A 26,156-nucleotide genomic window follows, 5' to 3' on the forward strand; every position below is an offset into this window, starting at 1 on the left:
AAGGACTTAGAAGAACTAAACAGCAAACAAACAATGATGAACAACACAATAAATGAAATTAAAAATTCTCTAGAAGGAATCAATAGCAGAATACTGAGGTAGAAAAACAGATAAGTGACCTGGAAGATAAAATAGTGGAAATAACTACCACAGAGCAGAATAAAGAAAAAAGATTGAAAACAATTGAGGACAGTCTCAAAGACCTCTGGGACAATATTAAGTGCACCAACATTTGAATTATAGGGGTCCCAGAAGAAGAAGAGAAAAAGAAAGGCACTGAGAAAATATTTGAAGGGACTATAGTTAAAAACTTCCCTAATATGGAAAAGGAAATAGTCAATCAAGTCCAGAAAGTACAGAGAATCCCATACAGGATAAATCTAAGGAGAAACAACTCAAGACAGATATTAATCAAACTATCAAAAATTAAATACAAAGAAAAAATATTAAAAGCAGCAAGGGAAAAACAACAAATAACATACAAGGGAATCCCCATAATGTTAACAGCTGATCTGTCAGCAGAAACTCTGCAAGCCAGAAAGGAGTGGCAGGACATATTTAAAGCAATGAAAGGGGAAAACGTACAACCAAGATTACTCTACCCAGCAAGGTTCTGATTCAGATTCGATGGAGAAATTAAAACTTTTACATACAAGCAAAAGCTAAGAGAATTCAGCACAACCAAACCAGCTTTACAACAAATGCTAAAGGAACTTCTCTAGGCAGGAAACACAGGAGAATGAAAAGACCTACAATAACAAACCCCCCAAAATAAAGAAAATGGTAATAGGAACATACACATCGATAACTCCCTTAAATGTAAATGGATTAAATGCTCCAACCAAAAGACATAGACTGGCTGAATGGATATAAAAACAAGACCCGTATATATGCTGTCTACAAGAGACCCACTTCAGACCTAGGGACACATACAGACTGAAAGTGAGGGGATGGAAAAAGATATTCCATGCAAATGGAAATCAAGAGAAAGCTGGAGTACCAATTCTCGTATCAGACAAAATAGACTTTAAAATAAAGACTATTAAAGGAGACAAAAAAGGACACTACATAATGATCAAGGGATCAATCCAAGAAGAAGATATAACAATTGTAAATATTTATGCACCAAACATAGGAGCACCTCAGTGCATAAGGGGAAATTGACAGTAACACAATCATAGTAGGGGACGTTAACACTCCACTTTCACCAATGGACAGATCATCCAAAATGAAAATAAATAATGAAACACAAGTTTTAAATGATACATTAAACAAGGAGGCCTTAATTGATATTTATAGGACATTCCTTCCAAAAACAACAGAATACACTTTCTTTTCAAGTGTTCATGGAACATTCTCCAGGATAGATCATAACTTGAGTCACAAATCAGGTCTTGGTAAATTTAAGAAAATTCAAATCTTATCAAGTATCTTTTCCGACCACAATGCTATGAGACTAGCTATCAATTACAGGAAAAAAAAACTGTAAAAAATTCAAACACATGGAGGCTAAAGAATACACTACTAAATAACCAAGAGATCACTGACGAATTCAAAGAGGAAATCAAAAAAATACCTAGAAATAAATAACAATGAAAACACAATGACCCAACAGCTATGGGATACAGCAAAAGCAGTTCTAAGAGGGAAGTTTATACCAATAAAATCCTAATTCAAGAAACAACAAACATCTCAAATAAACAACCTAACCCTAACACCTAAAGCAATTAGAGAAAGAAAAACAAAAAAAAACCAACGTTAGCAGAAGGAAAGAACTCATAAAGATCAGATCAGAAATAAATGAAAAAGAAATGATGCAAACAATAGCAAAGAACAATAAAACGAAAAGCTGGTTCTTTGAGAAGATAAACAAAATTGATAAACCATTAGCCAGACTCATCAAGAAAAAAGGGAGAAGACACAAATCCGTAGAATTAGAAATAAAAAGAAGTAACAACTGACACTGTAGAAATACAAAGGATCATGAGATTACAAGCAACTATATGCCAATAAAATGGATAACCTGGAAGAAGTGGACAAATTCGTAGAAATGCACAACCTTCCGAGACTGAACCAGGAAGAAATAGAAAATGTGAACAGACCAATCACAAGCACTGAAATTGAGACTGTGATTAAAAATCTTCCAACAAACAAAAGCCCAGGACCAGATGGCTTCACAGGCAAATTCTATCAAACATTTAGATGAGAGCTAACATCTATCCTTCTCAAACTCTTCCAAAATACAGCAGAGGGAGGAACACTCCCAAAATTATCCTACGAGGCCACCATCACCCTGATACCAAAACCAGACAAAGATGTCACAAAGAAAGAAAACTACAGGCCAGTATCACTGATGAACACAGATGCAAAACTTCTCAACAAAATACTAGCAAACAGAATCCAACTGCACATTAAAAAAATCATACACCATGATCAAGTGGGGTTTATCCCAGGAATGCAAGAATTCTTCAATATACGCAAATCAATCAATGTGATAAACCATATTAACAAATTGAAGAATAAAAACCATACGATCATCTCAATAGATGCAGAAAAAGCTTTTGACAAAATTCAACACCCATTTATGATAAAAACTCTCCAGAAAGCAGTCATAGAAGGAAGTTACCTCAACATAATAAAGGCCATATATGACAAACCCACAGCCAACATCGTTCTCAATAGTGAAAAACTGAAATCATTTCCTCTACGATCAGGAACAAGACAAGGCTGTCCACTCTCACCACTATTATTCAACATAGTTTTGGAAGTTTTAGCCACAGCAATCAGAGAAGAAAAAGAAATAAAAGGAATCCAAATCTGAAAAGAGGAAGTAGAGCTGTCACTGTTTGCAGATGACATGATTCTGTACATAGAGAATCCTAAAGATGCCACCAGAAAACTACTAGAGCTAATCAAAGAATTTGGTAAAGTAGCAGGATACAAAATTAATGCACAGAAATGTCTTGCATTCCAATACACTAATGATGAAAAATCTGAATGAGAAATTAAGGAAACACTCCCATTTACCACTGCAACAAAGAGAATAAAATGCCTAGGAATAAACGTACATAAAAAGCCAAAAGAACTGTATGCAGAAAAGTATAAGACACTGATGAAAGAAATTAAAGATGATACAAACAGATGGAGAGATATACCATCTCTTCTTGGATTGGAAGACTACACACTGTGAAAATGACTATACTACCCAAAGCAATCTACAGATTCAATGCAATCCCTGTCAAACTATGAATGGCATTTTTCACAGAACCAGAACAAAAATTTTCAGTTTGCATGAAAACACAAAAGAACCTGAATAGCCAAAACAATCGTGAGAAAGAAAAACAGCTGGAGGAATCAGGCTCCCAGACTTCAGACTATACTACAAAGCTACAGTAATCAACACAGTATAGTACTGGCACAAAAACAGAAATATAGATAAATGGAACAGGATAGAAAGCCCAGAGATAAACCCATGCACATATGATCACTTTATTTTTGATAAAGGAGGCAAGAATATAAAATGGAGAAAAGACAGCCTCTTCAATAAGTGGTGCTGGGAAAATGGACAGTTACATGTAAAAGAATGAAATTAGAACACTCCCTAACACCATACACAAAAATAAACTCTAAATGGATTAAAGACCTAAATGTAAGGCCAGACGCTGTAAAACTCTTAGTGGAAAACATAGGCAGAAGCCTCTATGACATAAATCACAGAAAGATCCTTTTTGACCCACCTCCTAGAGAAATGGAAATAAAAACAAAAATAAACAAATGGGACCTAATGAAACTTAAAAGCTTTTGCACAGCAAAGAAAACCATAAACAAGACGAAGACAACCCTCAGAATGGGAGAAAATATTTGCAAATGAAGCAACTGACAAAGGATTAATCTCCAAAATTTACACGCAGCTCATGCAGCTCAATATCAAAAAAACAAACAACCCAATCCAAAAATGGGCAGAAGACCCAAATAGACATTTCTCCAAAGACAAACAGATTGCCAACAAACACATGAAAGGATGCTCAACATCACTAATCATTAGAAAAATGCAAATCAAAACTACGATGAGGTATCACCTTATATACCAGTCAGAATGGCCATCATCAAAAAATCTGCAAACAATAAATGCTGGAGATGGTGTGGAGAAAAGGTAACCCTATTGCACTGTTGGTGGGAATGTAAATTAATACAACCACTGTGGAGAACAGTATGGAGGTTCCTTTAAAAGCTAAAAATAGAACTACCATACGACCCAGCAATCCTACTACTGGGCATATACCCTGAGAAAACCATAATTCAAAAAAGGCATGTACCATAATGTTCATTGCAGCACTATTTACAATAACCAGGATATGGAAGCAACCTAGGTGTCTATCGACAGACAAATGGATAAAGAAAATGTGGCACATATATACAATGGAATACTACTCAGCCATAAAAAGAAACAAAATTGAGTTATTTGTAGTGAGGTGGATGAACTTAGAGTCTGTCATACAGAGTCAAGTAAGTCAGAAAGAGAAAAACAAATGCCGTATGCTAACAAATATATATGTAATCTAAAAAAAAGAAAAAGGTTCTGAAGAACCTAGGGGCAGGACAGGAATAAAAACGCAGATGTAGAGAATGGACTTGAGGACATAGGGAGTGGGAAGAGTAAGCTGGGATGAAGTAAGAGAGTGGCATGGACATATATACACTACCAAATGTAAAACAGACAGCTAGTGGGAAGCAGCCGCATAGCACAGGGCAATCAGCATGGTGCTTTGTGAGCACCTAGAGGGATGGGATAGGGAAGGTAGGAGGGAGACGCAAGAGGGAGGAGATATGGGGTATATGTATATGTATAGCTGATTCACTTTGTTATAAAGCAGAAACTAACATACCATTGTAAAGCAATTAAACTCCAACAAAGACGTTAAAAAAAAAAGTAGTCGCTTCCCACTTCTCCTTTCACAACTGCCCTTCTGCCTTACAACATGGAACAATCTGTCAAACGTGTGCTAGCTAATTAATTATAATGAAAATGCTAAATAACTTTTGTTAAAAACTTTGCCTCTTCCATCAGCAAAGAGGGCATATAGTCACACTTACATGAAAGACTGGATGAATGTTTTAACAACGATAACTAGCTTTGCCAGTTAATGTATTTGGTAGATATTTCCTATAATTTGAATAAATTGCATCTGCAGTCCTTAGTTTTGATGAAAATTTAAAGCACAGAAAGGAACTTTAATGGAAAATACACTATACTGAAATAGACAAATAACATAATAGAAAATAACATTATATTGAAAAAGACAATGTCTCAATTTTCCCAATCTTTATCTAGTATATAAGATCAAACAACGTGCCCCAAGGTAAAATGTAACAAGTATAATCGATAGTCATTTTGATATGACTTGCAAGGCTTTTTGGGGATATGTTTCAAGGATTTGAGAAAATGAATGAATAATGACTAGGTAAAAAATTATTTTCCATGTCAAGTGATTCCAATTATTTGCTTTTAACAAAATTAAAAGAGGACATAATTTAATCATCAGTTAAAAACTTTTTTAATATATGATTTGGTGAATTCAAATACTTGTAACATTATCTGCTTTTAATCAATTTTGCATTGCTAATAATGATAAAAATTTCTTTTAGAATGATTTATATTTAAACACCTGAAGTCTTTTAGTCATAAGAAATTGAAACTTTCATTTCAATTTACATTTTTGTTAAAATAAGTATCAAATAAAACAATATCAATAAAAGACTGAAATATAAAAACATACAAATAAAAATAAAACTATGGAAAAGTGGGCAAGGAGCAAAAAAGAGGGTTTTTTTTTTAATATGATGGAGTGTCAACTTACTATAACTTTTTTAAAAATACCAGCTTTATTAAAATATAATTCATATAACATTCACCCTTTTGAACTATGTAATTTAATAATTCTTAGTATACTGATAAAATTGTATGACCATCACCACTACCTAAATTCAGAACACGTTCTTCACCCCAAAAAGCTGCCCCATATCCATTAGTAGTCACTCTCCAAATCTCTCTTCCCATCCCCACTACCCATCTCCTGGCAACCACTAACAAACTTTTTATTTACTAAACACTATGGAGTTGCCTATGCAGGACATTTCACATAAATGGAATCATAAAAAAATGTGGTCTTTCATGACTGGTTTCTTGCATTTAGCATAACATTTTCAAGGTTCACCCATACTGTAGCATTAATCAGTATTTAACTTTTTTATTGTTAAATAATATTCCATTGTATGAATATACTAAATTTTGTTTATCCATTCAGAAGTTGGTAGATACTTGGACTGTTTCCAAATTTTGGTTATTATAATGTAGCTAAAAATATTTGTGTACAAGTTTTTGTGTAGACATGTTTTCATTCCTCCTATGTAACACTCCTGTGTAACTCAGGAGTGGGATTGCTGGGTCATATGGTAACTCTGTGTTTAATCATTTGAGGAACTGATGGCACCAGTTTACATTCCTACTAGAAGTGTACGAGAGTTGCAATTTCTCTACATCCTTACCAACACTTACCTGTCCTTTTTATCTTAGCCAACCTAGTGGGTGTGAACGGATATCTTGTGGCTCTGATTTGCATTTCCCTAATGACTAATGTTCAGCGTCTGTTCATGCGCTTATTGGCCATTTGTATATATTCTTTGGAGAAATGCGTACTCAAATCTTTTGCCCTTTTCTTATTATTTGTGTTTTATTGTTGAGTTGTAAGTGTCCTTTATATATTCTGGATACAAGCTCATTATAATATACACACTTCACAAATACTGTCTCTTATTATGTGAGTTGTCTTTTCACTTGATGGTGTTCTTTAAAGCAGAGAAAGTTTTTAACCTAGATGATATTCAATTTATCTTTTTCTTTTGTTGCTTGTGCTTTTGGTGTCAAATGCAACAAATTATTGTCTCATCCAAAATCACAAAGATTTACTCCTATGTTTTCTAAGAGATTTTATACTGTTAGCTCTTACATTTAGATATTTGATCCATTTTGCATTAATTTTTGTACAGGGTAGGGAAGACAAATCCAACTTCATTCTTTTGCATGTGCTATACAGTTGTCCTAGCACCATATGTATTCCTTCTCCACTGAACGGCCTTGGCATTCTTGTCAAAAATCAAAAGACTGTAAATGTAAGGGTTTACTTCTGAACTCATAATTCTATTGCACTGATCTAGATGTTTGGTTTGATGCCAGTATAATACTCTCTTGATTCTTGTACTTTGTAGTAAGTTATTTACACCTCTGCATTCTTTTTGATATGGTTAAGAAAACCACATAAACAATTTAGCACCTTAATGATTTTTACGTGCAGAGTTCAGTAGGGTTATGTATATTCACACTGTTGTGAAACAGATTTCCAGAACTCCTTCATCTTGCAAATCTTAAACTCTATACTCATTTAAAAAACAACTCACCTTTTCCCTCTCCCCCAGGCTTCTGGTAACCATCATTCTACTTTCTGTTCTAATGAATCTGAATATTTAGGTAACTCATGAAAGTGAAATCATAGTGTTCTCAAAGTTTATCCATGTTGTAGCATACATCATAAGTTCTTCATTTTTTAAGGCTGACTATTTCACTGTACGTATACCACATTTTTGTTCAACAATTCATCCACTGGTAGACATTTGGGGTGTTCCACTTCTGCACTATTGTAAGTGCTGCTATGCACATGGGTGTGCAAACATCTCCTTGAGATACTGCTTTCAGATCGTTTGTATATGTAGCCAGAAATAGGATAGAGGCATCATGTGGTATTTCTAATTTTTTAAGGAACCGCCATACTATTTTCCATAGGGTTGCACCATGTTACAATCCCACCAACAGTATACAAGGGTTCCAATTTCTCCACATACTTGCCACCTCTTATTTTTTTTTTTTTAAATAGTAGCCATCCTAATGGGTGTGAGGTAGTTTTGACTGGCATTTCTCTGATGATTAGTGAAAGTTGAGCATCTTTTCATATGCTTCTTGGTTATGTGTATAATATCTTCAGGTAAATGTCTAATTCAAAGCCTTTGCCCTCTTTTTAATTGGGATATTTGATTTTTTTTGTTGTTGTAGAGTTGTAGGAGTTCATTACATATTCTGGATATTAATTCCTCATTAGATATATGATTTGCAAATATTTTATCCCATTCTGTAGGTTGCCATTTCACTTTGTTGATTGTGTCCTTCGGTATACAAAAGCCTGTAAGTTTGATGTAACCCCATTTGTCTATTTTAAATTTTGCTACCTGTGCGTTGGGTGTCAGATCCAAGAAATCATTGCCAAGTCCAATGTCATGAAGCTTTTTCTCTGTTTTCTTCTAGGAGTTTTGTAGTTTTAGGTCTTTAATCTATTTTGAGTTAATTTTTTATATGGTATAAGGGTGCAACTTCATTTTTTTGCTTGTGGATATCCTTTATTCCCAGCACCATTTGTTGACCATTGAGTAGTCTTGGCACCTTTGCTGAAGACTGTTAAAGCATATATGCAAGAGTTTATTTGGGGGCTCTGTATTCTATTCCATTTGTCAAATGCCTGTCTTTATGCCAATATCACACTCTTTAGATTACTGTAGACTTGTAATATGTTTTGAAATCAGGAAGTGTGAGTCCTCCAATTTTGTTGTTTTTCAAATCTGTTTAGGCTATACACAGTCCCTTGAGATTCCATATGAATTTTAGGATGAATTGTTCTATTTCTGCAAAAAACGTCATTGGGATTTTGATAGGAATTGTAATTGAATTTCAGTATTAGCTTATCAGATTTCTGGCGGGGGAGAAAATCCAGGTGGGATTTTGACAATGACTGTGTTCAACCTGAAGATCACTTTGGAGAGTATGGCACTTTAACATTAAGCCTTCCAATCCATGACCATGAAATTACTTTCCACTTATTTGGTTTCTTTCAACAATGTTATATAGTTTTCAATGTCAATGTATTGACCTTATATTGTTAAGTTTATTCTTAAGTATCTTAGTGTTTCTGACTGATATTGTAAATGAAATGAATTTCATTTTCATATTGTTCATTGCTAGTATCAGCAATACAAATGATCTTTCCACATTCAACTTTTTATTCTACGGCCTTGCTGAACGTGTTTTTAGATTCTAATCATTTTTGGATTTTTTTTTTTTTTGTAGATTCCTTAGGATTTTCTATATAAAAGATCAGGTCTTCTGCAAACAGAGAAAATTTGACTTATTTCTTTCTTACCTTGATATGTTTTATATTTTTCCATGACTAATTACCCTGGATAAAATCTTCAATACATTACACAGAAGTGGCAAGTGCAGACATTCTTGCCTTGTTTCTGATCTGGAGACAGCTTTCCATCTTTCCCATAAAGTATGATGTTAGCTATGAGTTTTTCATAGAGCTCATTTTCAGGACTTAAAGAAATTCCTTTTTATTCCTGGCTTATTAGATATTTTCTTTTTAGTTATGAAATGGTGTTGGATTTTGGCAATGCTTCTTATGTGTTTACTGAGATAATCATGTGGCTTTTCTCTTTTATTCCATTAATAAGGTGATTAGATTGATTTTCATATGTTGAACCAATCTTGTATGCCTGTAATAAATCTCAAATGGTTATAATGTATAGTCCTTTTTATATATTGCTAGATTAGGTTTCCTTTTTTTTTAAGGATTTTGTGTCTATGTTCACAAGGGCTATTCATAAGGGATATTAGTTTTCTTGTGATAGTTTTGACGGGTTTTGGTATCAGGGTAATACAGTCCTCATAGAATACTCTGAAAAATACTTTGATTTTCTATTTATTCTTGATTCAGTTTCAACAATATTTATCATTCTAGAAATCTGTCCATTTCACCTGGGTAATCTAATTTGTTAACATGCAATTGCTGACAGTATTCTCTTATAATCCTTTTATTTCTGTAAGGTAATAGTAATGTCCCCTCTTTCATTACTGATTTTAGTAATTTAAATCTTTTTTTTTTTCATGGTCAGGCTAGCTAGACATTTGTTAGTGTTGTTGACCTTTCAAAGAAAAAACTCGTAGTTTCATTAAAATGTTTATTGTTTTTCTATTCTCTATTTATTTCTTCTCTAAATTATTTCCTTCCTTCTGGTTTCTTTGGGTTTAGTTTGCTTTATTTTTGTTTCTTATACTGGAAGTTAGGTTATTGCTTTGAGATCATGCTTCTTTTTTAATATAAGCAATTACAGCAACAAATATGCCACTTAGCAATGCTTGAGCTGCATCTCATATGTTTTATGCTGCATTTGACTTTCATTTGTCTCAGAGTATTTTTTAATTTCCCTTGTGAATTTCATCTTTGGTCCATAGTTATTCAGGAATGTATTGTTCACTTTCCACAAATTTCACTCTGTTAATGACATAATTCCGTTCCACTGTACTCAGTGAACATACTTTGTATATTTTCACTCCTTTTCAACTTACTGAGACTTACTTTTTGTTCTATCTTGGAAAATATTCCATGTGTACTTGAAAAGAATACATATTTTGCTGCTGCTGAGTGGAGTGTGCTACAGAGTGTGCTTTGTTGATTTCTGCCTAGTTATTCTAAAGATAATTGTAAGGAGGGTACTGAAGTCTCAAACTATTGTTGTTAAATTGTTTATTTCTCCCTTTAATTCTTCCCCCACCCCACCAGCTTTACTGAGATATAGCCGACATGTAACACTGTGTGAGTTTAAGGTGTCCAAAGTGATGTTTTTATACACATGTATAGCAAATTGATCACAGTAAGGTTAGTTAACACATCCATCACCTCACATAGTTACCTTTGGTGTGTGTGTGTGATGAGAACTTTTAAAATCTACTCTCTTAGCAACTTACAAGTACACAATACAGTATCGTTAACTGTAGTCACCATGCTGCACCATCTCCAGAACACATTTCATCTTATAACTGGAGGTTTGTAAGCTTTGACCACTTTTACCTATTTCCTCCACCCTGCAGCCCCTGGCAATCACCAATCTACTCTCTGTTTCTATGAGTGCGTTTTCTTTCTTTTCTCCCAGCTTTATTGATATAATTGACATATAACATTCTATAAGTTTAAGGTGTCCAACATAATGATTTAACATATGTACATATAGCATATGTACATATAGCAAAATGTACATATAGTAAAATGATTGCCACAATAAGATTAACACATACAGCTCTCCATATATTTACATGTTTGTGTGTGTGGTGACAACTTTGAAGATCTTTTCTTAACAACTTTCAAATACAGTGCTGTTAACTGTAGTCATCATGCTGTGCATTATTAGATCCTGAGAACTAATCCATCTTATAAATGAAAGTTTGTACCCTTTGACAACCTTCACCCATTTCCCCCACACATACCTGATCTTGGCAACCACCAATTTGCTCTGTTTCTATATGTGTGCATTTTCTTTTTAGATTCCACATATAAATGAGATCATACAATATTTGTCTTTCTCTTATTTCACTAGAATAATGCCCTCAAGGTTCATCCACGTTGTCACAAACAGTAGGATTTCCTTCTATTTTATGGCTGAATAATATTTCATTGTGTGCATATCTATCTATTTACTTACCTACCTGCCTATCTATCTCACATTTTCTTTATCCATTCATCCGTAGATGGACACTTAAGTTGTTTTCATGCCTTGGTATTGTAAATAACACTGCAGTGAACAGAGGAGCATGGGTATCTTTTAGAGATGGTGATTACATTTCCTTTGACTATATACCCAGAACTGGGACTGCTGGATTATATGGTAGTTCTATTTTAATTATGAGAAACCTCCATACTGTTTTCCATATATGGCTTGTATCAAGCTACATTCCCATCAAAAGTATACAAGGGTTCCCTTTTCTCCATATCCTTGCCAGCACTTGTTAACTGTTGTCTTTTTGAGAACAGCCATTCTAACAGGTGTGAAGAGATAGCTCATTGTGAGGTGATAACTCACTGCAGTTTTGATTTGTACCTCCCTGATGATTAATAATGATGAGCATCTTTTCATGTACCTGTTGGCCATGTGTATATCTTCCTTGGAAAAATTCAGTTTCTTTACCCATTTAATCAGATTATTATTATTGTTAGTGAGTTGTATGAGTTCCTTATGTATTTTGATTATTAACCAGTTAGCAGACAAACAATTTACAAATACTTTCTCGCATTCCATAGGTTGCCTATTCTTTTTGTTGATGATTTCCTTTGCTGTGCAGAAGGTTTTAAGTTTGATGTTGTCCCATTTATTAATTTTTGTTTTTATTGCTTTTGCTTTTGGTGTCAGAGTCAAAAAACCACTGCCAAGACCAATGTCAAACAGCTTACTGCCTATGTTTTCTTCTAAGAGTGTTATAGCTTTGAGTCTTACATTCAAGTCTTTAATCCATTTCAAGCTAATTTTGTGAGTAAGGGTCCAGTTTCATTCTTTAGCATGTGGTTATCCAGTTTTCCCAACACCATTCACTGAAGAGACTATCTTTACACCACTGAGCATTCTTAGCTACCTTTTCAAATATTAATTGATTATATAGATGTGTGGATTCATTTCTGGGATCTTAATTCTGTACAATTGGTCTATGTGTCTGTTTTTATGACAGTACCACACTGTTTTAATTCGTACAGCTTTGCAGTATAATTTGAAATCTGGGAGGTGTGATGCATATGGCTTTGTTGTTCTTTCTCAAGACTATTTTGGCCATTTGGGGTCTTCTGAGGTTCCATACAAATTTTAGGATTGTTTGTTCTATTTCTGTAAAAAAAAAAAAATGCCATTAAAATTTTGATGGGGATTGCACTGAATCTATAGATGGCTGTGCATAGTATGGACATTTTAACAATATTAATTCTTCCAATCATAAATATGGGACATCTTTCCATTCGTTTGTGTCTTCAGTTTCTTTCTTCAATGTCTTTTAGTTTTCAGTGTAAGGATCTTTCATCTCCTTGGTTAAATTTATTCTTAAGTATTTTATTGTTTTTGATGCCATTGTGACTGGGATTGTTTTATTTCTTTTTCAGAGAATTCATTCTAGTGCATAGAAACACACACTGATTTTTGCATATTGTATTCTGTTTTTTTTTTTTCTGTATGTGTGTGAAGTCTTTATGGTTTTCTATCTTTAAGATCATATCATTTAAGAAAAGAGATAATTTTACTTCTTCCTTTCCAATTTGGATGCTTTTTATTTCTTTTCTTTGCTTGACTGCTCTGGCTAGGATTTCCATTACTGAGCTGAATAGGAGTGGTGAGAATGGAAACACTTGTTTTGTTCCTGATCTTAGAGGAAAAGCTTTCAACATTTTACCACTGAGTATGATGTTAGCTGTGGGCTTGTCATGTATGGGCTTTATTATGTTGAGGTACATTTCTATATCCAATTTATTGAGAATTTTTGTCATGAAAGGATAATGAATTTTGTCAAATGCTTTTTCTGTATCTATTGAGATTATTGTATGATTTTTAACCTTTCAGTCTATTAATGATTATTGATTTGTGTATGCTGAAACACTTTTGCCTCATAGGGATGAGGCACTTGATCATGGTGTATGATCCTTATAATGTGCTGCTGAATGCAGTCTGCTAGTATTTTGTTGAGAATTTTTGCATTTATATTCATCAGTGGCTTGTGATTTTCTTGTAGTGTCTTTATCTGGTTTTGGTACCAAGGTAATGCTGGCCTTGTAAAATGAGTTTGGAAAGAGTCCCTCCTCCTCTTGAATTTTTTGTCAGAGGTTGAGAAGGACTGGCATTAATTATTCTTTAAATATTTGAATTCACCAGTGAAACCATCTGGTGCTAGGTCTCTCTGTGTTAAGAGGTTTTTGATGTTGATTCAATCTCCTTACACATTATTGGTCTGTTCAGGTTTTCGATTTCTTTCTGATTCAGTCTTTATAGGCTATATGTTTCTAAGAACTTGTCTCTTCTAGGTTGCCCAATTTATTGGCATATAATTGTGCACAGTAGTCTCTTATGATCCTTTGTATTTCTGTGTTATCTGTTGTAATGTCTCCTCTTTCGTTTAGAAATTTATTTATTTGAGTCCTCTTTTTGTCTTGGTTAGTCTAGCTAAAGGTTTGTCAATTTTGTTTCAAAAAGCCAACTCTTAGTATTATTAATCTTTTCTATTGTTTTCCTATTTTCCACTTCATTTATTTCTGCTCTTATCTTAGCTCTACTCTTTATTATTTCCTTCTGCTAACTTTGGCTTACTTTGTTCTTCTTCTAGTTCCTTGAGGTGTAATGTTAGATTGTTTGAGATATTCCTTTTTTCTTACAGCTATAGTTTGTTCTTAGAACTGCTTTTGCTCCATCCCATACACTTTGGTATGTTGTGTTTCCATTTTTGGTTGTCTCAAGATACTTTTTCATTCCTTTTTAATTTCTTCTTTGATCCATTAGTTGCTCAGAAGTATGTTGTTTAATTTCCATGTGTTTGTGAATTTTCCAGCTTTCCTCCTATTAATGGATATCTAGTTTCATACTTTTGTGGTCTGAAAAGATATCTGATATAATTTTTATCATCTTCAATTTGTTGAGACTTGTTTTGTGCATAACATGATCCTAGAAAATGTTTCACGTGTGCTTTAAAAAATGTATGTATCATGCTGCTGTTTAATGGAATATTCTATATATGTCTGTCAGATCAAACTGATCTATAGTGTTGTTCAAATCCACTATTTCCTTTTTGATTGTCTGTTGGATGATCTATCCATTGGTGAGAGTGGGGTCTCCAAATAGTATTATACAGCTGACCCTTGAACAACACTCATGTTGTTCACTTACAACTTACAAGTGAACCATGAGTTCACTTACACACGGATTTTTTTCAATAAATACACTGGAAAATTTTTTGGAGATTTGCAGCAATTTGTAAAAAACTCACAGACAAACCACATAGCTCACAGCCTATCATCACAGAGAAGTGTTTTTTTTTTTAATGTAGCAACGTTTCTAATACTATATTATAAATGACTGTAATGCTGTATGCCATAAAAATTTTATAACAATTTATTCATTAGTGTACAGGCTAGGCTACCATGAAGCAATCTTATTGCTGATTCTTTGTTATCAATGCATGAATCATTAAACCTGTAAATAAATATGCATTTCTTTTTCACATTATCTTTTCATTTTGATGTCTGGCACTATTAATACATGTAACACCTATAGCATTTTGTACCACATAAGACAATATTGATGTAGGTACTGACAAAGGATTCATCTTATAAACAGGTGATAAGCTTAATGATAATTATAAGTTTAACATAAGGAGGAGAAAATACATTTGCTGTACTGTATTTACTGATACCACTAACTTCATAAACTTACAGTACAGTAAATGTATTTTCTTCTCCTTATGATTTTCTTAATAACATGTTCTTTACTCTAGCTTACTTTATCGTAAGAATAAAGTATGTAATACATACAACATACAAAATATGTGTTAACTGACTGTTTACGTTATTAGTAAGGCTTCAGGTCGATAGCAGGCTATTAGTAGTTAACTTTCGGGGAAGTTAAACATCACGCGCAGACTTTCAACTGCGCGGGGGGCGGTCGGTGCCCCAGCTCCCATGTTGTTTCAAGAGTCAGCTGAATCACTCTCTCATCTTTTAGCTCTGTTCGTATTTGCTTTATAACTGTAGGTGCTCTGGTGTTGAGTACATAGTCTCCCTTCCATTTGTCAGCTTTTTATCCATGTATTTCAAGGCTGTGTTACTAAGTGCCTATACCTTAGAATTAGAATTGTTATATCCTCTTGGTGGACTGACCCTTTTATCATTATAAAATGTCTGTCTTTGCCTCTAGCAATTCTGGTCTTAACATACATTTTGTTGATATTAATGGAGCCACTCCACCTGTCTTTCAATTACTGTTAGCCCCGTACTACTTTTTCCATTCTTTTACTTTCAACTTACTTGTCTCTGAATCTAAAGTGTGTCTTTTGTAGACACAGTTACATGCTTTTAATCCATTTTTCTAATCTTTCATGTCCAATGCCTGGTTTCTCCCAGAGGCAGTTTCTATTGACTGCTATTCATACTATGTATGGGCCATACTTTCCTATTTTTTTTAAACATCTTTATTGGAGTATAATTGCTTTACAATGGTGTGTTAGTTTCTGCTTTACAACAAAGTGAATCAGTTATACATATACATATGTTCCCATATCTCTTCCCTCTTGCGTCTTCCTCCCACCCTCCCTATCCCACCCCTCTAGGTGGTCACAAACCACCTAACTGATCTCCCTGTGTCATGCAGATACTTTCCTATTTCTTTGTCTCAAGATTATCTGTTGAAAACTAGAAATCTTAAATAACATAATATGGCCACTCTGTAAATCAGATTCCTTCCCCTCCCCAGCTTTTGATGTCACTGTTTGTTTACTTGCTTCTCCTGAACTAATTCTGTAAATTTTATGTTCTTTGCTGTGTGTGGCCACTGAAGTCTCTGCTCAGTTAGCTCAGCAGTCAACCTATTACTGGACAGAGGTGTTACCTAAACACTCTGAATCAGGAAGTAGTCAGCCTGTGCCGTGGGGTTCTGCATGTGCTGAGGCTCCAGGAGGTGGTTCACAAATCTGTCTGAGGCTTCAGTTTCTACTTGTGCAAAATCTCAAAGTCAGGCAGAAGTGAGAACTTAGGGTCTTCTCAAGTTTTTCCTGGGCATGTAAACACAGATTCCCAATATATTCAGAGCTTACCAAAGCCCCCTTTATGTATCTTGTTTCCCAGCTTTTCCTTTTGAGTTTTTTGGTCAGCCTCTTGTTTGCCAGCCTCTTGTTTACCACCATCCCAGGCAGCAGTAGTGTTGAACAACTGTCACATACTCTGGGGAAAAGACTGTTTTCAGTGAGTGAGCACAGAGTCAGATCAAAGAAAGACAAGCTATGCAAGTGACGATTTTCCAGGGAGCTGCCAGACAAGTCACATATACGTAATGACAATTCCCTGGGAATGGGGCTTGAGAAGAGCTCCAAATTGCCCATTCCAGTGGATGCTAGGCTTTAGGCTTTCAAAGCTACTGTGACTGTGAGGCTATTGTTTTTCAAGATTACTCTGGAGCTGGGGAGAGGGGAACGGTTAACAGGATAAGTGAAAACAGCACAAAGCTTTCTGTTCTTACGGAAATTCAGCTGGGTTTTATTTTTTTCCTCCAATAATGTTACAAGCATTCTGGTTAATTTCCAGAGTTCTGAAAATGTTTATTTTGGCCATTTTTTGCTAGCGTTCTCACTGTTTTTTTGGAGGAATGGATTTTCAGAAGTACTGTCATTTAGAAATCTTTCTCCCTGACTGTGATCTTTAGACCCTAATGAAAGACTATTTTTAATATCAATAATTAACATCCACATCAAAAATTATCTCTTTTCATAAGTTTTAATTACTTAACACAATAAAATATTTAGATGACAACTTTAAACTGGATGAGAAGCTACTAGTTTTTTCCAAATTTTTTTGGAAGATTCATGATCAGTATGTGTAAAGATCACTCAGTCAAAAATGCTTCTTTAGGACACCAGGAATTTCTATTATAAGGTGTAAATAAAACTTTCATCATTTAATTAACAATTGTTATGTTTTACAACATTTAAAAATAATGGTAAAGTCCCTGGTGTTATTTTAGTTTATAAAATCACACTCATTCTAGGGGCTTCCCTGGTGGCGCAGCGGTTGAGAGTCCGCCTGCCGATGCAGGGGACGCGGGTTCATGCCCCCGGTCTGGCAAGAGCCCACATGCCGCAGAGCGGCTGGGCCCGTGAGCCATGGCCACTGAGCCTGCGTGTCCGGAGCCTGTGCTCTGCAACGGGAGAGGCCACGACAGTGAGAGGCCCGCATACCGCAAAAAAAAAAAAAAAAAAAAAAAAAAAAATCACACTCATTCTAAATTTAGTTTTATTTCATTTACTTGCTTGTTTGGTATTGCCTTTTGTATACTTTCACAGTAACTAAACATTGCCTATATTAGTATAAAGATATCAATTTGACTCACATGGACTTTGAAACAGCGATTAGGAAAATAGCAATTAGTGGGGGGAAATGGGTATGTAAAGTCAGACCCACAAAAGATAATTCAAACACTTTGGGTCCTCCACAGTAAGGTAGTGTTCTGGGTGCAATCACCCTGAACTCTTTGCCTTGATTTGTCTGACCAGTGCAGGGAATAAAGATAACCAAGATACATGGCTTTCTATAGGTCAAAGATGCCCAACAACTTCTGGAATACTTGGTTAGTTGAGGCTCTTTAAATCTGCCATTTATTGTCCTCCTCTGACTCACTGGTAATTCTTCTAGGTAAGGTTTAGGAGCAAAAGCAAAGGGTCAGGTCAGTCCATTTTGCGTGTTACTGACATCAGTGTTTAAACACTCCCCAAGTTTTTATACCATTTTTATCAGGGAATAAAAATAAAATGAAGTCTTTATCATCAAGAAACAGTCCTTATGAGACCTGGATTTTTTTTTTTCTCCTTGTTATACCAAATTGTATCAATTAATTTGAAAGACTATTATTCAAACAAATACTGTCCACTGAACAAAGTGAACTCTAATCACTGACTTTGTATCTCAACAATTCATAGGTATCAAAGACACAGTATCATGGTTCTATCCTCTTCTTCCTATTCTATTCTGTTTTCTTTTGAAATTGATTCATGACTTTGGAAAATAGTAGGCCTGCTCTCAAACCAATGCTGGCAGTTGCATGCCAAGGCAGTGTTTTCATAGAACTTTCTTATATTTTGAATTCCTTCCCATTAAATGAATAAAGCACAGAGATTTGAAAAGGCCTCCTTATGCACTGAGAGGCACAAAACTTATCCTTTGAAATCAATGCAACATTTCCATTCAAATCTGAGATGCTCAATAAGTATAAATCTGTAGACCATTATCTTTAAAATCAGGAGGCATTTTTAACCAAAGCTAAAATGGAAAAGCCACAAAAAGAATTCTATTTGAAATCCCAAAATACCAGGTAGGCCCAAATCTTGACTACTTAGCCAATTAAGGTAGCATTCTTAATGAGACAAAATATTAATCAAAAAGTAAAAAAAAAAAAAAAAAAAGCCCAAAACTGGGGGTTCACATTCCCAAACAAATTTAAGGCTATTCTCCCAACATCATTATACTGCCATTTACAAATATATTTTCTTACAAAAGAAAGAGTTGTTTTATCCATTTGTTTCCTTTTAGAGAGAAATTCTTTGATGAATTTATCATGTCTGAAAAACGTAACTCGGACACGTTTCACATTTAGAACGTTAGGTAAAAAGATCATCCTCAACATAACCCTACTATGTTTGAGGGAGGGAGTAGAAGGTTTCATACACTAAGGGGCAAGAATCTGGAAGAGACAAGTTCTGTAAACTTCTGTAAAGGACCAGATAAGAAATATTTTAGGCTTCACAGGCCATAAGGTCCCTGTGACTACAGAACACCGTCACTTTAGTTTGCAAATGTGTGTGGCCGTGTTCCAATAAAAGTTGGGAAAATCAGCGCGACCATGCTTGTGGGTCACACTTTGCCGGCCCAGTCTATGAGAAAAGGAGAAGGAGCGGCACTGGTACTGAGGACAAACCACGAGTGGGCATGCAAGCAGATGAGGCGTCCTGATGTGTTCTGTGCCTTAATTTCAGGTTTTCCCTTTTTTAAAGTTGTGGCATTTTTTCCCACCCCAGCAGATAATCAACTCCCAACTTTAGTGGTAACTGACAGCAAAGGAGGAAAGTTAAGAAGAAGAGTTTCATTCTTAACAATGTCACTTAGACACCATACAAACTCCAATCTAAAGCTGAGCATAAGTGTGACCAAGTCTTTGCTTTGAGAATGCTTCCCTGACAACTAGGAGAATGGAACCTTCTACCAAGCTCCAGCCAAGACCTGACCCACACTCAGCCCTAAGGGGAAGCTGCTGATAGGGCGGCTATCTCAATTGCACATTCACCAGGAAGCAGCCCACAGCATATACTCTGACGGAAAGGTTGAAGAACTAGCAAAATAATCCTAAAATTTTCCACTTTTAATAGCGCAAAGTCTGGAAACTTTGTGGAAAACATGCTTTCAGAGAAACTAAAAGCTCTCATGATCCATTGGTAAAATCTGGCTTCATAAATCTTGAGATATTAAAACACAGCAGGCATACCCTCCCACATGACAACTCCACCTCCTGCAACATGTTACAGTAAGTGCTGAAAAAGCATACTACTGATCTGGTAATTACTTCACTTCTGGAGCTCTGCTAAAAGCTCTTATTTTGCTTTTGTTTTGTATGCGTCTCTATCAAATAAGCTTAATTGTGTTCTGCTGCCCTCAGGTGTCCATTTTTTAAATTATACATGATTAGTTGGCAAAGCAGCATCCTTTGTAAATTTCCAAACCAGGAAACTATAGCTATAATATTCAAAGTATTCTTTCATAAACCCCAAACACAAGGCTAATGTAAGTGTTAAAAGTTCAACTTTTAGATATATTTGAAATATTACTGGGATTTTTCCTAACACTTGTGTAACACATTGTCATTGAAAAAGGAGCCAGAAATGGCATAAAGAAGAAAAAGATATATGGCAACTGAAAATAATGTTGCAACACAGTGCTTCTCAAAGTGTGGTTCAGGGATCCTGTTCAGGGTGTCCATGAGGTCAAACCTATTTTCATAATAATAATAAAAACGTTTTTCAGTCTCTCACAAGTTACAGTGGAGTTTTCTAGAAGCTACATGACTTGTGAAATACTGAAAAAGACAAAATGCAGAAGCAGAGAACCTAGCAGTCTACTATTAAACCAAATATGAAAGAGATTGGCAAAAAATTTTAAATGCTATTCTTTTCACTAAATTTTGTTTAAGTATAATTACTGTTCATAAAAAGCTATGTTATTCATTTAATTGGCTTATTAATACTATTTTAAATGATTTAATAAAATGTTTAAATTATCCATTTTAGTTTCTAATATGGTAAATCAGATATAAGTAAAAGCTTTTTGGTGGTCCTCGAAATATTTTAAGAGTATAAAAGGATCCTGAGAACATTGAGAAGTATTTAGTAGCAGCTTTTATCACTGCTTCATAGAAAGTAGTTTCTCTAAAATTTGAGAAGATAAAGGAAAAGACTGCCCTCATCATCAAATTACAAAGACTAACTAACCTCTACTTCTAACTTGATTGTCTAGACAGGCATTAAAGAAAATAATGGGATTAGAGGTCAGAGGTTTCAGTCACCTTCCTCATCCTCATTTCCCCCTCCCTCCCCAAACTATCTGCAGGAAGAAAGAGCAAAACCTGACTTAACAGAGTTTCATCTGCTTTCCTTTATCACCATCTAAGAATGAGCAGTGCAAATGTGAAAAGCTCATAATGGTAAGAAAGAGAAGGGATGAAGTGGCTGAATAATGTATCAATGAGATAATCCGAGGCCCCTAAATGAGCCCCACTGACTCAACTGATAAAAGCTATCCTTGTTGTATTTTATAAGTATGAACTGATTCTAAGAAAATTAAAACTACCAAAAAAAAAAAAGGTAAAGAAAGAAAGAGAAGGGGGGAAGGGCAGGGAGAAAGGAATGGAGGAAAGAAAAAAAGTAAAGGAAGGCTTTCATTTTGAGGAGTCATGGAAGCCAAGAAAATCCACCAGTGCATGATTAATTCTGACATGCTTAAATAAGGATTCCTATTAAAATCTCAGCAGTTGCCAATTTGACAGTGATGAGAGTCTGGTGGAGTCACTGTGGCTGGGGAGCCCCCACGAAGTGAAAGAAAGACTCCGCACCAGGGAGGTGGAAAAGAGGACTCGAAGGGAAGGAGGCTTATGGAAATAAACACCACCCACGGCTGGAAATCAGATAGAAAAAGAATTCAGAGCCAGGGCTGGCTCTCCTGGAAGAGGACACTGAGGAAATGGGGTAGCATGGACACGAAGAGGAGTCCACAGAGAAGACAGCTCTGCAGGAGGGAGGGACGGCAGAGGCAAAACGCACTCACAGCGGATGCCAGTTACAATGATGACAGCCGCAGAAACCCACAGAGTCCCTGAGTTATTAAATAACTACCTAGCAACCTCATGAAGATCTGTGCTGCTTTTAAGAGTGGAAATATAAGATAGCACAATATGAAAAGTAAAAGAATTATAAGTCTTTAATCACAATTCTTACAACAGTCATTTTCCACTTCTGATAATAAACCAAATATTTTACCCACCATTCAAAATTCCAGCATCCTAGAAAGCCAGTCTACGAATCAGAAACTCACAACTATCAATGCAGTTTACAGATTGAAAAATAATGAATTCCTATGACCTATCTCAAACTGAACTACACACTACACACACCTTCTTAACATTATTCTGTTACAAAACCTATACTTTATTCCTTGACTTCTTTCTCCCCCTACCAGTATGGTATACTTGCCTTGGTTCTACCCCCTAGCCAACCTGTAACTCAACACCAAAAAGAGCCAGTACGGTCCTGCCTCATGCAACAAAGCCAGACTGCTGAAGATGATGCACGCCAAGTATCCCAAGGACAGAGCATCTGCAGGATGCCCAGCCCGAGACAGGAAGCCACCACTCCAGAGAAACCACACCCTACCCGCTACACGCCATGCACAGGGTAGGCTGGCTCTGTCGATGCTAGAAAGCGGAGACACACCTCAGACAAAACTGCTGCTAAAAATCCCAGGCCTCAGTGTTAAAGGGTAGATTCTGTCACAAAATCTTGACTTAAAATAACGCCCTGGCTACTGCCTCTGACCATGGCCTGACCTGGGCAGCACCGTCTTGTAGATCTCTTCCAACTTTTAGCTGTGACACTGGCCAACTACTGTGCCCCTATCCACCCCAGTCTCTGCTGTAACTCAGTTCTATTTCTAAAACTTCCTCCCATCTCAGGATCCAGTCCTGGTAAGAAGCTCCTGACTACTGTCTTGGCCCTGCTGTCTTCAGCCTCAGCCTCAGATTCAGGAAGCTGAAGCTCGACTATGACTGAAGTACAAGAGAGCTACTTTTAGTTAACAGAGCACATCTGAAGATAAGTCCAGAAAAGGAAAAGGTTTGAGTTTATTCAAACTCAAAGTTTTGAATAAACTAAAGTTTATTCAAACTTTATTCATATCATTTTATTCATGCCATTTCCAATAGAATACAAGGCTTTAAAAAAAAGTTTCAACTCTTTCCTTGTTGATAGTTACAATATTCAATACACCTTCGTTCCAACATAGCAAGAGAAAAATAAACCTTAGAGTTTGTTTTGATAGATATTGATCTGTATGTGCAAAAGTCTAATTTACATATAGATTTCAGATATGAAGAGGCATTTTAAAAATAAGAGCTTAGCAAATGTGACCACAATTATAAAATACTTATTTAATCTAAGTGAGTAAACCACTTGCAGAAAAGTAAAAGCAAGTCCATACTATTGCTAAAATAATGATAAATCATTTGTATTTTTTAAAGTAGGTTCAGAAGGGAATCACCATTCTTAGCTCCAGTGAAATGACTATAACATCTGAGCCCACTTAGTGAAGGGTGTGTAATTAAGAGACCCCCGGTGCTTTTCCACCACAGCACCTCAGTTACCTACCACCACACCTCTGCAGTTAACCTGACTAAGGGAGGTTAGCCTCACCAGCACTACCAGAGTGAGATATGGCCTCTGATCCTTACCCAGATGGCAGGGAACTTGGAATGGAGTGTACATGCTACAAGTGTTTCTTTAATGACAGAATAAATTAGAAAAAAGGAAGCTAGAAAGACATCCCAACATATGACACTGTATTAGACTCACTGTATTAGTATAACTTCTACCATTCTATTACTAAGATTAGCAGGAAGAACAAAGGCCCATTCCAGTGCATTTTCAACACATCATTCCTAAGCACAGGAAGATTCACAAAGGACAGCTGTAAGAAGTGAACCTCCCAGGTTATATCTCCCCCACTGAAAGCATGAGGATGGGATGAGCTTGTCTCAACACTTCTTAGAAAGGTCATGCTGTTGTACTGGTATTATGACACAATGGTAGGGAAGAAAAGGAAAGTGGTTTATTGGTTCATTTCCCAAGAGGATTACTCTGGCTTTGGACTAAGTAATGAGAGGTGATGACCTAGGCAGTACAGCATAAGGAGAAGGTGAAAAGGGGAAGATGTTAGAAATAATTCACTTTATACTCTTCATGAATGATTCACTTTCAATAAGCCAGACACTGTAACATAATTCAGGCAGTCATAATGCAAGAGAAGTTATATCCAGAATTATGAATTAAAAACTTACCACCTAGAAGGAAAATTTATTTTTAAAATGAATCCAGAGGAGGAAAAGAAGAGAAACACATTTTCACACAGTTAGTTTTTATGATAGCTACTATATATTCAACAGACTTGTAACAGCATGCATTGTATATAAGAATAAAGAAGTCTAATATACAAAACTTAAACAACAGACAATCCGAAGTATGTAGCACACATTTTTAAAAACAAACCTGAGAACTAATAATCACTAAAAACATGATTTTGAAGGCGATACAGAGAGATTTACTTGTATTCATAATTTTCTCCCTCATATGTAATTCTGCCACTATAGCCAGTTGTTATTATGTACGATTGGCATAAACTAAGATAACATTAAACTGTTCATTTATATAAACTGTCTCTTACATGCTAGTTGCCAAAAAGAAGTGTGATGCATCATTTAATCTCCTTTCAACTCCTCAAATGTGGAAGACAAAAGCAAATCCAGTATCTGTGGTTCTGTACCTGTGTACAAGAGGCCCTGGGGTGCCCATGGCTTGTTTGGACATCAAGCATGTGGAGTTATCTGAATAAATAACAAACCTCACACCTTTATTTACTGTTATGCTTCAAATTACTGTGATTAGTAAGACACATGCTTATTTGAAAGTATCATTGAAACAATGTTAGCTTTTTAAAAAGCAATCCAGCTTTTAATAGAAATAAATCCCCACAAATCTAGCAACTTCCATAGAAGTTCTATGACATCCCCAACCTTTAAATAAGTATCGAACTGTTACTGGATTCTTTTTTTCATTATTACACATTTTCTCAGTCAAAAGAGAGTAAATGCACAACTATCATATGTGGATGGGACCTCAAGATATCCAACGTGAAGAAGACTCCTCGTGCTGGGACGCACTGGCTTGGATTAATGTTTATATGTGGACAAGCATAATCAAAAGTGTTTCCTTCAGCTGACAGTTAGGTTAAGAAATTGGGAGGAAAAGAAGGGGACAGAGTTGCAGCTGTTATCACAAGATGAACAGAGAAGAAAGCAATGAAAACGTGCTTCACTGTTAACAGGAAAACAGGTTAGGACGGTATACTGATTGGTCATCCCCATATCAAGTTGAATGAATATTAGACTCTAACACTCATTTCAAGGCTCACACTGTGGGAATCCCAGGACCTTCATTTCCACAAGACATATTATCCACAAATGTCCCCTGAGAACATCTACATTTTCAGTCTATATAATCTCAGGACACATGTTACATATGCCTACAAGTCACTAATGTGCTCTAAATTCACCTCCTGCAAACTGCAGAAGGAATTTCCTAGTTGAGTATTGTGAGATTTGTGAATACAATGTAGAAATTATGATTCTATCACTGTATCTTCTCCTTCACTTTCTTGACAGTAGAACCGTTCTTTTTCACCCCCTCAGTCCATTTTAATGACCCCATACAGCTCCATTTTGCCTCTCTTAAAGAGGAGCACCATGTTTAAAATAAGGTGTGACCTTTTGGAATAGTAGAACAAATTAGGACCAATATCTAAGTTTTCGTTCTTTTAATGTGGTTTCTTAATTGTAAGATAAATCATATAGCAAATCAAGGGATGATCTAGACTCTTTAATTATAAGAAACATGATTTTCTCTTCAAAATAAATGGACCTGGGACTATGAAATAATTTTTGTGCTAAGTACATGTTGATCTATATTTAACTAAAACATTCTCATTTTCTCTAATATGAACAGTTCAAGTAAATGCTAAAATTCCACTTCTCTGAAAGGTGAAAGTTTACATATAATTCTAAATTCTATAAGTGCAGCCTATACTTTAAATAGAAGATGAGATGGTAGATTACCTTGATATTTCAACTAGCAAAAGATCAGGTAAGTTGAGGAGTGTAAAAAAGTCTGAGTTTTGGGCTTC

General features: G+C 35.5%; 1 protein-coding gene across 27 annotated transcripts in view; it reads right to left on the reverse strand.

Moving 5' to 3' along the window:
- PSD3 (pleckstrin and Sec7 domain containing 3) overlaps window positions 1–26,156 on the reverse strand; it is a 706,021-nt gene that overhangs the window by 281,354 nt on the left and 398,511 nt on the right. Inside the window, exon 11 of one of the 27 annotated variants that reach the window (XM_055081038.1) lies at window positions 9,626–12,750. The exons of 25 other annotated variants lie outside the window; for them this stretch is intronic. In XM_055081038.1, the coding sequence (XP_054937013.1) occupies window positions 12,745–12,750 (6 nt within the window). In that variant the 3' untranslated portion in view covers window positions 9,626–12,744. Of the gene's footprint in view, window positions 1–9,625; window positions 12,751–16,356; window positions 16,836–26,156 lie in introns of those variants that run through there. One more of the 27 variants, XM_055081037.1, reaches the window with a different exon arrangement.

The sequence above is a fragment of the Physeter macrocephalus genome, chromosome 20 (assembly GCF_002837175.3).
Source record: "Physeter macrocephalus isolate SW-GA chromosome 20, ASM283717v5, whole genome shotgun sequence".
NCBI lineage: Eukaryota > Metazoa > Chordata > Mammalia > Artiodactyla > Physeteridae > Physeter > Physeter macrocephalus.